This window comes from Chironomus tepperi, unplaced genomic scaffold, assembly GCF_022539635.2.
Source record: "Chironomus tepperi strain 1889 unplaced genomic scaffold, CSIRO-AGI_Ctep_v1 contig_376, whole genome shotgun sequence".
NCBI lineage: Eukaryota > Metazoa > Arthropoda > Insecta > Diptera > Chironomidae > Chironomus > Chironomus tepperi.
The window spans coordinates 3679706-3691063 of record NW_027226498.1 but is presented as its reverse complement, the minus strand read 5'-3'; the positions used below and the strand labels follow the sequence as shown (position 1 = coordinate 3691063).

The 11358-nt window shown below is 29.5% G+C and overlaps 3 protein-coding genes across 3 annotated transcripts; all 3 read left to right on the top strand.

The window, feature by feature from the left end:
- The first annotated feature begins 769 nt into the window (after window positions 1–769).
- Window positions 770–2386, top strand: LOC139096078 (trypsin-like). Its single transcript, XM_070647707.1, has 5 exons — window positions 770–829; window positions 1321–1469; window positions 1533–1938; window positions 2017–2058; window positions 2136–2386. The coding sequence occupies exons 1-5, from the start codon at window positions 782–784 to the stop codon at window positions 2232–2234; spliced, it is 744 nt and encodes a 247-aa protein (XP_070503808.1). The 5' UTR covers window positions 770–781; the 3' UTR covers window positions 2235–2386.
- A 1521-nt stretch (window positions 2387–3907) lies between these two features.
- LOC139096062 (transmembrane protease serine 11D-like) lies at window positions 3908–4897 on the top strand. Its single transcript, XM_070647685.1, has 3 exons — window positions 3908–3978; window positions 4042–4480; window positions 4539–4897. The coding sequence occupies exons 1-3, from the start codon at window positions 3934–3936 to the stop codon at window positions 4829–4831; spliced, it is 777 nt and encodes a 258-aa protein (XP_070503786.1). The 5' UTR covers window positions 3908–3933; the 3' UTR covers window positions 4832–4897.
- Window positions 4898–5696: 799 nt separating this feature from the next.
- Window positions 5697–7430, top strand: LOC139095959 (urokinase-type plasminogen activator-like). The gene is made up of 2 exons (XM_070647531.1): window positions 5697–5931; window positions 6471–7430. Exons 1-2 carry the CDS (start codon window positions 5720–5722, stop codon window positions 7027–7029), a joined length of 771 nt encoding a protein of 256 aa, XP_070503632.1. The 5' UTR covers window positions 5697–5719; the 3' UTR covers window positions 7030–7430.
- The last annotated feature ends 3928 nt before the right edge of the window (window positions 7431–11358 follow it).

Sequence of the window (11358 nt, the reverse complement as noted above, 5' to 3'; positions counted from 1 at the left end):
TGATTTCCTACAAATTGTGAAAATAAGAAGGAACTGGAATGTTTTTGAAAGGAGGTATAATACTTTGGTGAAAATAATAATTGCATATGATTTCTATGAACAAACTTTGCAGAAGTCATTATCTAAAAATGAGTTGATCAATACTTCTTGAATTCGACCGATGCAGACCAATGTTAAAATCATAGATTAAAACCCATAAAATCCATTTAATTTACAAAATTTTATATTTTTCATTTGAAGTGATAGTCCCCGATGTGCAATAATGTTCCAGCTTTTTCTACACCACTGACATTCCACGAGCACATGGAATGTCAAAGGATTCTTTTTAAAACTTTTGTTGCTTTTTCCATCGCATGCGCAGCAATGAAAATGTGACATATCACTCAAAAGCTTTAATATAAATAATTTAAAATTAACTGAATGACGAACTTCATTTGTTGACTTAATTAAATTTCTTATTAATTTTGTACATAGTCTTTTATATCATCTAATGAGTTTCTCTTCCCATGAATGAATGCTCGTATGAACTAAATACAAAAAAAAAGTATTTTTATTTTTATTTTGACACACTTAGAAATTTACTACTAATTGGATCATAATAATTATGTTGCGCAATATATTTTTGATTTATTACTTCGAGTAAAACAACAACAATGTCTTATCGCTGCGTGATGACAAAAAATGTAATTGATTAATTGTGGTGTCTGTGGTGACGGTAAATTATAAAATCGCTTCCACAGTCAACCATTCATTTTAGTTTACAAACAAGAACGTTAAAAGAATGAAGTTAAAGAGTTTAATCATTTTTTTCTTAACCAATTTGGTTATGGTTCGTATCTTACATTGAACGGATTATTAAAAATATCTCTGGTGTCTAAAGCATTTCTAACAGAATACATATTATGCATAGTTTGAAAATGTTTTCTTTTATTGTGTGACACAATTCCTCTGAAGGAATTTTGAAAACCAACGCGTGTGGTGTAAATTTTAGACACTCATGAGTCAACAATTTGCGGTCTAATTAGAAAGTTTTCGGATACACACATAAGTTTAAATATTGCTGAAAAGTTTTAATATACAAATTCCTTGCTTTATTTTCACAAATTTTGTAATATTTGGCTTTGCCTAAGAAAATTTAATCATAGCTCGAAGTCGACATTTTTTTAAACCAACTTCACTCGAATGAAGTCGATTTCGAGTCAACTCGGAATATTTTGAGTTGACTCCGAGTCGGTTGAAGTCGACTAAGTTTTTTCTTATCAACTCAAGTCTACCTATCTGGTTTTAAATTTCGACAATTTTTTTTAATTTGTGTCTTAGAACTCACACGCAATGATAAATTCAGAAGTATCTGAGCATCATCCATACTATGCTTATGTTGAGTTTGCAAACGCACAGGGAAGTGGATATGGAGGGGGAGTATTGATAAGTTTTCAACACGTACTTACATGTGCAGCTAATATTCAAGGGTAATTTTTCGGGATTCAATATCTTGTTTATTTGTAATTTTTAACCAAGATTCTTATATAAAGCTTTCAGAATTGGAGAATTGGTCTTGGCTCAAATTCAAGAAGACTTCATAGACTTTTCGTTGCTGCACGTGCAATTGCTCATCCAAATTATCAAATGCAAAACAATTTGAGAATATTCGACATTGGAATCATATTCATGAATGCACCCGTTGAAATGGCTTCAAACATTGCTCCAATTTTTATTTCCTCATTTCCTATGCACAACTCAACAAACACACAAGGATTGATGATGGGATATGCTGGTGAGACATCAAGTGGAAGTCAAGGTCTTGATAATTTACAAGCAGCACACGTTCGCATTCTTTCCGATCTGGAATGTGCTCAAGCATATCCAAATAGCAACAATCTGGAACTCTTTTGCGGCGGTGATAGAACAAGAAGAAGTAATTTCTGTCTTGGGGATCAGGTAATAATAATAAGCTCATTTCCAGTTGTCATTGCCCTAATTTCCTTCATCCCGCTTTTCTTAATTACAATTAATTAGGGTGGTCCTTTCACCGTTTCGTCTAGAGGGACTGAGTATTTGGTAAGGAATTGTCATAAATTTTAATTACATTCATAATGTTTATTTTTTCTCTTTACATTTGTTTATTTTTTAAAAAGGTTGGCATTGCTTCTTTGCCGGGTTGCAGTAATTTTGCCAGTACTTATATGCCGGTTATAAGCTTTAGAGAGTGGATAAGATCAGAAACGGGTGTTTAAATAATTCATATAATAAATTCTAAGTAGATTATATTGTTTTATAAACTGTTGAATATCTTCATCTGAAATGACATATTATACTTAACATTGTAAGCCCACACATACTTGATTGCGTGTATAAATATGCTAAATAAAGATACACAAAAAAATTATATTTTAAAAATTGATTTCATCTCTCATATTACAAATAATAAGAAAATATTTACTTTGAAGCTCATGCCCACATACATGTTAGAAAGATTTCTCATATTCAAATGAGTAAACTTCTGTCTTGTATGAAAGTTTTGCAAAAATTATTTTGGAAGAGTGTTGTATCATGCCATTAGTACTGTATTGTTTTAAAAATAGTTCATTGAATCGAGTATACAACTCATTGAATTCATATTGACATTTATAGGTGTTTCATTTCCTTTCATTAAACTCCTCCTTATAGTTCCAGATTCAAATTATTATGCAAATTTGGTTTTGGTTTTAAATATTGTGAAAACTTATATACAAGCTTCATATTTTGAGTTGTTCTTCAAATAAAGTTATAGTACCTATTTAATTGCATTAATTTACCAATCTACAGAATTATATATCATTTCCAAAAATTTTAAAATAAAATTCAAGAATTAGCATGAAAGAATCAAGAAAACTAAATTAAATAAATGTAAAATTAGAAAGTATGTGTCCATATAGTAATAAAGTTTTTTGCAAATTTTACTAATTCAAAAGAGCAAGTGCAGATTATTAAGGGAAATAAAATATGTTTATGTTGAGAATATGTTAACTAACATTTGATATTCAAGTTATATTTGGAACATTCAGTTGATTTCCACTTTTGGATGAATCTTTAATTAAACTTATTAATACATAAGCATTGTTGATGGCACTGTTGATGAATGTAAATTCAAATTTACAAATGCTCTTAAAGTAGTGGTTTGTAGCAAAATACTAAGTTCAAATCCCTTTCCTATTTTTTCTTCCTTACATCCTACAAAAACAACAACACCTTTACATTAAGTTTTTTCATCTAACACATTACAGTACATTACACAAATGTGGATAAAAAAGGCAGGAAAAAGGAAAAAAATTAGATTTGCTGTAAAAATTATGGTTTATTCACAAACACCTACATTTTTTTATCTCCTATGTAATTTTTGTATTGTATGACATGAGTTAATGTGGCGCCTCATGATAAATTACATTTAAAAAATTCTTTAAGCACTTAAAGCTTTTGTTCCGTTACTAACTCTTAAGAATGTAATTTTGACTACAAGAAAATTAAATTTTAGTTAATAAAATACAATTTTTTATGTTCCAGACATGAGTTTTGTTAAGATTAGATTTCTAAACCTTTTCAGATTCCTTTTGGTGCTAAATTTTATTTTTGACATGTAATAACATTTTTATACATTCCGAAAAATTCGTTGTTGGTCTATGTAAAATGTCACTTTAATTAGTCATAAACATAAAATTATTGTTGTATTTATATGTTCAGCAAGAATTCTTCTTCATTAAATGATCATTTTTATGTGTCTTATCATATTATGTCAACTGTCGTTTTGCGATCGATATTACCAATATTGATTAAATTTCGCGTAGCAAAAAATCACTGATAAGAAATTAGACAATTTTAATGAATTATAAGAGGCATAGTAGCACAAAAATTTTCCTCAATTCATTACCAGTTGAACTACGGAGTGAAGGTACCGACATGAAAATATACAGCACAATTGTTTTATTGACCTCATTGATTGCCGTAAGTCTTTTTCTTTAAAATTCATTACGATTTAACTTATTAAAAAATTTTCACGTCATTCAGATTACAAACGCAATTTTTGCCGGTCAATCCTTTGAAAATATTCCAGTTCCATATTTTGTGAGAATAAATGTTGCAACAGAAGGAATTCCAGCATTATTTGTGTCAGGTGGCTCACTAATCAGCTATCAACATGTTTTGTGTGCTGGTTCAACACTCCAACCAAACAATCGTGTGATCAATGTTCATGTTGGTGGAAATACGAGAACATCTCAAAGAGTATTTTCAATTCAACGAGTCATTCAGCATCCACAATATGTACACAACCCAAGAACAAATGACATTGGAATTGTTGTATTAGCACAAACTATTAGATTCGATAACATAATATGGCCAATAGCTCTTCCAACTGAAGATAAATTATATTACTTAGCTAATAGCATTCAGGGATTAGTTTTAGGCTTTGGCGGAAATGCAATGTCAAATCAACAAGTTGGTTCAGGTAAAAAGTACTGAACTTTTTCCTTCATTTAAATATTTATTTTGTCACGTTCCCACAGAAACACTAGAAGGTGCATTTGTTCGAGTAAACAACGCAACCTATTGCTCTTCTATTTATCCAAATGCTTCTACAAATTCAACATTTTGCGCTGAAGATTTTTCACGTCGTTCCGACTTTTGTCAACAAGATATTGGTGGAGGATTTACAGTGCTTCAACGTGGTATAGAATTTCTCGTAGGAGTCGCATCAGTACCGAGATGTTTTCAGTCAACAACTATTCCTAGTTTACCATCTCTTTACACACGTGTTTTGCCTTATGTTTCATGGATACGGGAAGAGACAGGAATCTGAGGATGTTTAATTATTGAAATGTTTATTGTTAATAATAAATAAAAATACAAAATCAAAATATTTCAATGTTGGATGTTTACTAATGTTTATATTGGACGTATATTGGTTTAAGGTCAACCCCATTCATTTTTTTTGAAATAATTCTTCAATTCGCTAGATTTTTTTTAAATATATTTTATTTCTGTATTTCATGAATTACAATAACAAAGAGACCTGGTTAGATTACGGTTTTTATTCCAATGGACGTTTTCTTTCATGGTGAAAAATATTTCAAACCTTTCAGTGAAGCATAACAAAATCTTAACACCCTTAATAAATGATCGGTTCCAAACTAGATTCCCAATTACAGTTAGAAATGTCAGCAAGACTTTTGAACCATACTAAATTTTTGTGAATCATTAAAAATAAAAAAATTGATGAAACATTAAATTACATGATAATTAATTTCTATTTCCAGTTAAAAACTGGGAAAAACCATTAATTTGTTTCAGCACTAGTGAGACTTAATTTTTGTGTTTCCTCCTCAAATTTTTTAGTTTTTAGTAAATATCTATTATAAATTACAGAAAAATGTAATTTAATCTAATTAACGGGAAGCATTAAAAACTACTTTTCTAGCCTTACCAATCATAATTAATTTTCTAATCAACAAATAAATCAAAAGCATTTTCACAACATAAACAACAGAATTGTTTAGAACGTGTCATGAATTTTACAACTCACTTCTTTTTCATGGAAATTTATATCAGCTTTTATCAGACACAAACTCATCAATTATTGATAAAATCAATTATTCAAGACAGCTCATACCATTATATATATAACCCGATGTTCAGGCAGGAATTTTAACTCATTTTTAATTTGCAGTGATAGTAATAAGTTGAAGTCATGAAGCTTCTAATTTTATTTTTTTTCTGTGGAATTTTAGCTGTTCAGTCAAAAAAGCCGCAAATTACACCGTACATAATAAATGGAATAAGATCACCTGTTGCACCTTATTTTGCTTATATTAGATTCTTCTCAGGAAGAAATTCTGCATGGGGTGGTGGAGCGTTAGTCAGTAATCAGCACATTATCACAACGGCAACAGTTGTTGCACCGTAAGTTTTACAAATTTTTGAGATAGCTCTGTACAAACGATTGATGTGAACCTAACAGACATAGAAAATGCTCATGAGTGTGCTCACAAAATTTGTCTGTTTGAGGTAATAAAATGAAACATTATTCAGAATTATTCAGTATTCTCTATCAAAAAATAATATATCTTCCAATGTACAGCAAATAAATAATTTATTATACACTGAAATAAGCATAAGAAAATTCGAAGAAAAAACAGATGCCCATTCATGAGCAAATATTCTCCTTAATTTATAAGTCGTTAAAAGTTTCTCATTTTCATAATATTATACCAGTGGTGGACAACCTGTGTACTGTGACACTAAAGTGTGCTTCCAAATTTTTTTGGAAATACGATGAATCATCTGTCGTGTGTGGATTCAGTCGGGGCTTACGATAAAGGTGTGCCGCGAAATATATTAGATTGTCCACCACTGTATTATATCTTCAAAATGTTTTCCATATACAAACTTAATTCGATTAAGGTAAACAGAATCAATAAATTGTTTTTCAACTATTTTAGATGGGATCCAGTAGAAGTGTACTTGGGTGGAAATAATCGTGAAATGATGAGACGACATGATGTTGCGGCTATCATGGCACATCCTAATTTTGATAGAAACACACGTGCATTTGACATTGCCATCGTGCGTCTTACAAATCCAATTATTCCGTCTGCAGAGGTTCATCCAATTGCTTTGCCTCCATTATTTCAACCATCAAACTTTGACTTACCATATGAACATGAAGAGTTGTACATTGATGGATTGGGAATGTCAACTCCCAATTCACAGATTCCATCAAATTTTATCTACAGAAGCTATCAAAGAGTTGTGGCAGCTGATAGGTGTACAAGATTTTTCATTGCAGAAACTGACCAAGCATTCTGTGCTGAAGATCGTGAAGAACGATCAAATGTTTGTTTCGGTGATCTTGGAAGTCCAGCTATTGGAATGTATAGACGCCAACCATACATTGCTGGTCTCGTAAGAATTCACCCAGGAAATTGTGGAGCAAATCAACCTGCAGCATTTACAAGAGTATCTTTCTTCATAAATTGGGTTCAGTCCCAAATTCTTTAAACAATTTGTTTTTTAAATTGAGTGAAATATTGCTATTGGTTTTGATAAAGGCAGTCAAGTTTTTTGTGATTTTTGACTACATTTTGTATATTTTGTGGATCCTAATCATCTTTATCAGTTTCTCTACTTCCAATTCATCATCAAATTGCGTTAACACTAATTCAACTCTTCAATGCAATGTGTCACTCAAAAAAATTTATTTGGTCAAATTTAGGTAAGCGTCATGAACTTAATAGGATTTTTTTATTTCTTTTTAAGAGAGTCGTCATGACAAATGTATGCAAATGCTTATTGTTATGGAAATATGTTCATGTCTGCAAGCTTTTTTTTTATATTCGAACACATCTGAATAGATTTTTGTTCATTTTTTGTCACAATAAACTCGATTAAAATCTCATCAATTTACTTTTTTTTCCTTTTTTATGTGCGGTGCTTTATTGCAGAAAAAGTATCAACTAGATCACATAATTCACATGCGACACATTTGTTGCATCAAGAGTAGTTAAGCATTCCTCTCAGAATAGCAAAATGTTTGAGTTGTGTGCAATTTTGATTTCAGTTTGTGTTTTGAGCTCGTTGCGTTCGGATCTATCAGCATAAAATATTAATACAGTATGAATAGCGCCACCGACTATTAAGTTTAAATATTCAATAAATCTATTAGTTGTCAATTGAAATTAGTGGAATGTTGCGAAAATTATTGATTACTTGTTAATTGAAATTACAAATTAATGTTGTGTGTAAAAGGAAATGCATTTAAAATAGACACAAACGAGTATGCCAAATGTGGAATAGTGAAACAAAAAAAAAGTTGCATTAATTAAAATGCGACTACAACATGTGTGTGTGCTAAAAATAAACTGTTGCATGCTCATTGAAATGAATTTTTATATTTTCATGCGAAAATTAAAGCAGAAGTTCATAAATCAATGAGAAGTCACTGTTTTTACATCAATTGAATCAGAAAATTAATTTTCTTCTTCTTATGCGCGATGAATTGTACATTGTGAAAGTAAATCATTCATCGAGTCTCATTGTCAACGACATATTCAGACTTGATGATTAAAATCAACAAGTAAATTGATTGGAAGGAAAATTGAAATGTTTGGTCTTGTGTACAGAATACAATATGATGAATAGTGCTATTTTTTCTTTGTTGTGGACCGTTGTGGATAAACACGCGACTTGAGATTGTTTTTACTACACTTCCAATGCAAATATTTACATTTGTTCATCGTTCTTCTTATTCTTTTGCAGCTTGACGTGGAAAACAATTAAAATTAAATTTTGATGTGTTTTGTACCACTCATTCATTTGGATATTGCTGTGCTAATGTAAAGCTATCTAAATGTAAAGTACATAAAAAAATATTTTGAGAGATTACTGTCCATAAGCGTAGTGAAAAAATATTTGTGTTGGCCATGAGTTAAGTAAGTGGCTGGTGTTTATTTTGGTGTAATGTATCAAAAAAGTGAAAATAACTAAGGATTAATGACAACATTTATTAACACTGATAAATCTCAGATTAACTAAATCCCAGTAATAACTCCAATAATTCTCGCATAAAATTATTAATGGAATTTTATAGCATGAAGCTTCTTGATCTTGAAATATAAAATACTTGAATGTTTCAAATAGGCAATTAAAATGAACATGTCTGAATATAGAAACTGATTTGTTAATGCAATATTGATCTGTCAGTAGGAAATCCTGTCAATTAAATAATACGATGCAATATCACAAAAAAATATTTATATCTTTCAAGGGGTTGATTTCAATTTTGCATTTGTATTTTTTTAAAATTATCAAGAGTTCAGTTTTATAATTGTGGTAAGTGAAGTTTAGTTAAAACTATTTCCTCATGGATTTATAAATAAATGAGATCATTTTATATGAAGAGGGTTTTGAAATAAATACAATAAAAATTATTTAAATTTTAAATACACTCAATTCTGTGAATAAATATAGTACATTTAAGATTTCACGAGTTGCCTATTTAAAACTCAATTTGAGATTAACACATGTAATAGTTTTGTATAAAAATGTAAATGCTTGATTTCACTTACTCTTTTAAAGGAAAAATAATTTACATAAAACTTTTCAGATGAAATATTAAAAAATTCCATTTTTTTTTTGAAAACAAAATCTAAAGTAAAAAAAACAATTTAAACTGAAATCTTAACTTGACATTTGGTTTACTGATGAAAATTCTTTTTCAAGTTATTTTTCTTCTGAGGGTAAAAAAGAGAAAAAAAAATCCGAGCAACACAAATTAAAAACATCTTTTATTAGCATTTATTAGAATGTTCCAAAGAAATTGTCATAAATCGATCGTAGATCTAGCTAATAACCAGTAATCCAATCGGGCGCGTAGTGGAGCTTTCTTCAAAGGTGTCTCTCGGGAGTAATGTCTCACAAGTTGATTTTCAATTTCTCTTTTACTTGATAATGATTTTTGTTGGAAAATTTTTACCCGCAAAATTCAAGAACAAACAGTATTATAACAAATCTAGGAAGCATCTAAAAAAGTTCACAATTTAATGTGATAAAAATCCAAAAGGAGAACTTTTTCATTATCATTCTACATAGCGAGTAATTGTCTAAGAAGTTTATCCACAACTTCTATTTTGTTTTATAGTACCAAAGTCAATCACTTATAAGACACAGTATAATAAAAGCAAGAAGTGAACTTCAATTTTGTCTATAATGATTAACATAAATTTGTTTAAAGAAAAATGGATGAATTTGCGGTGTCTAGAAAAAATAAATAAAAATTTTCTTTTTGCATAAATTTTTTATTGATGTTGATATTGAATCTGTCTTAAAGTTCTTGTAAACAAAAATTTTATATGTTATTAGTGATTTTAGCGGATTTTTGTCCGGAAATCTATATACAGATTAATATAAAAACTTTTTAATTAGAAAGATTCAACCACATAAAAAACCAAGCGAAAAATTAGGCTCCAAGTCGAAGCATGGTTCTAGTAAGTAAACCAAACTATCCATGATAACTAGTTGTAGATATCTTACGCTCCAGCCGACTAAAGCGGAATCACAAATGTATTTTTTTCCCTTTAAAATCCATTGTCGTCATTGTTTATATCCCTGTTGGACTGTTCAAATTTTTAAAAATAAATGTTCACAAAAATGCATAAAATGCATTCTCTCAGCAATAAAATCCAACTCCAATGTAATTGCATAAACTTGTCACACAATACATGAAGTTTCTGTTTAAAAGATAAATAAAAAAACAATTTGATACAAATGGTAACAATAATGTTCCATTTTGTTATAAAATTAATTTATGTTTTTAATTTACAAAAATCATAAAAATTCTGCTGTCTGTTTATTTATTTAAAAAAAATAATTTATTTTATTGCCTCAAGCGATTCAAAAAGGGCCCAAAAATAAGAAACCGTAATTGTAGATATTGAAATCTTTCAAGGATGATTTTCTTGTTCATTTCAATTCTTAGAATCAATTTAAAAAAAGCAAGTTCTTACATTTTCTTACACCACCATCTCAAATACTAGATCAAAATATTTTCTGTTACTGTCAAAAAAGCTTATAAAATCCCCTGAATTTCCATCTTTCCTAGTTTAACGAACTCATCACAATAGACACAATCTTGAAAAGGCTTTATATTTTTATTTATTTTTCTTGGCGATAAAAGCCTCTCAAAATCAATCCTACTTATACAAGAAAAACATATTCTCAGAGGCGCAACCAGAATATTTTTTGGGATAACATTCATCATATCATCCAAAAATGGGAAAGTTAGGGGGAGAGGGAGCTAGACCTCCAATCCATTCAAGCGTATTCCTTAATTTTTACTAATATATCTTTAAAACTGTCAAATGATTTCAATCAAATTTTTCTGCCTGGAGTGCTGCCAAAAAAAAATTTTTTTTTTTGATATTTTCTTCGTATTTTAGAAAATGTTTATTCATAAGCAAAGAGCTAATATTAATCATTTACTGGCTTTTTATCACTGATTTTATTATTTTCTTCCTTCGAAATAAAAAACATTCGCATATAATTAAATTTTCATCTTAAGTATGTCAACCTTCAAGTCATTTAGCTAATAAAAAAATGTTTTATTTGATTACAAATAGAAGCATTTATATAAAATGCAATAAGATCGCAAAAGTATTACTTTATATTGCCTCTCAGAGACAAATGATGAAAATGTTTCTGCAACTGAGTATTTACGTTTACTCAATGAACGAGCAGCATGTGAGAGAAAATGTTTGAAGGAAAAATTTTCGTCAGAGATTTTATTTTTGCAAAACGTCCATCGAAAATACATAAAATAAAGAAAAAAATCAG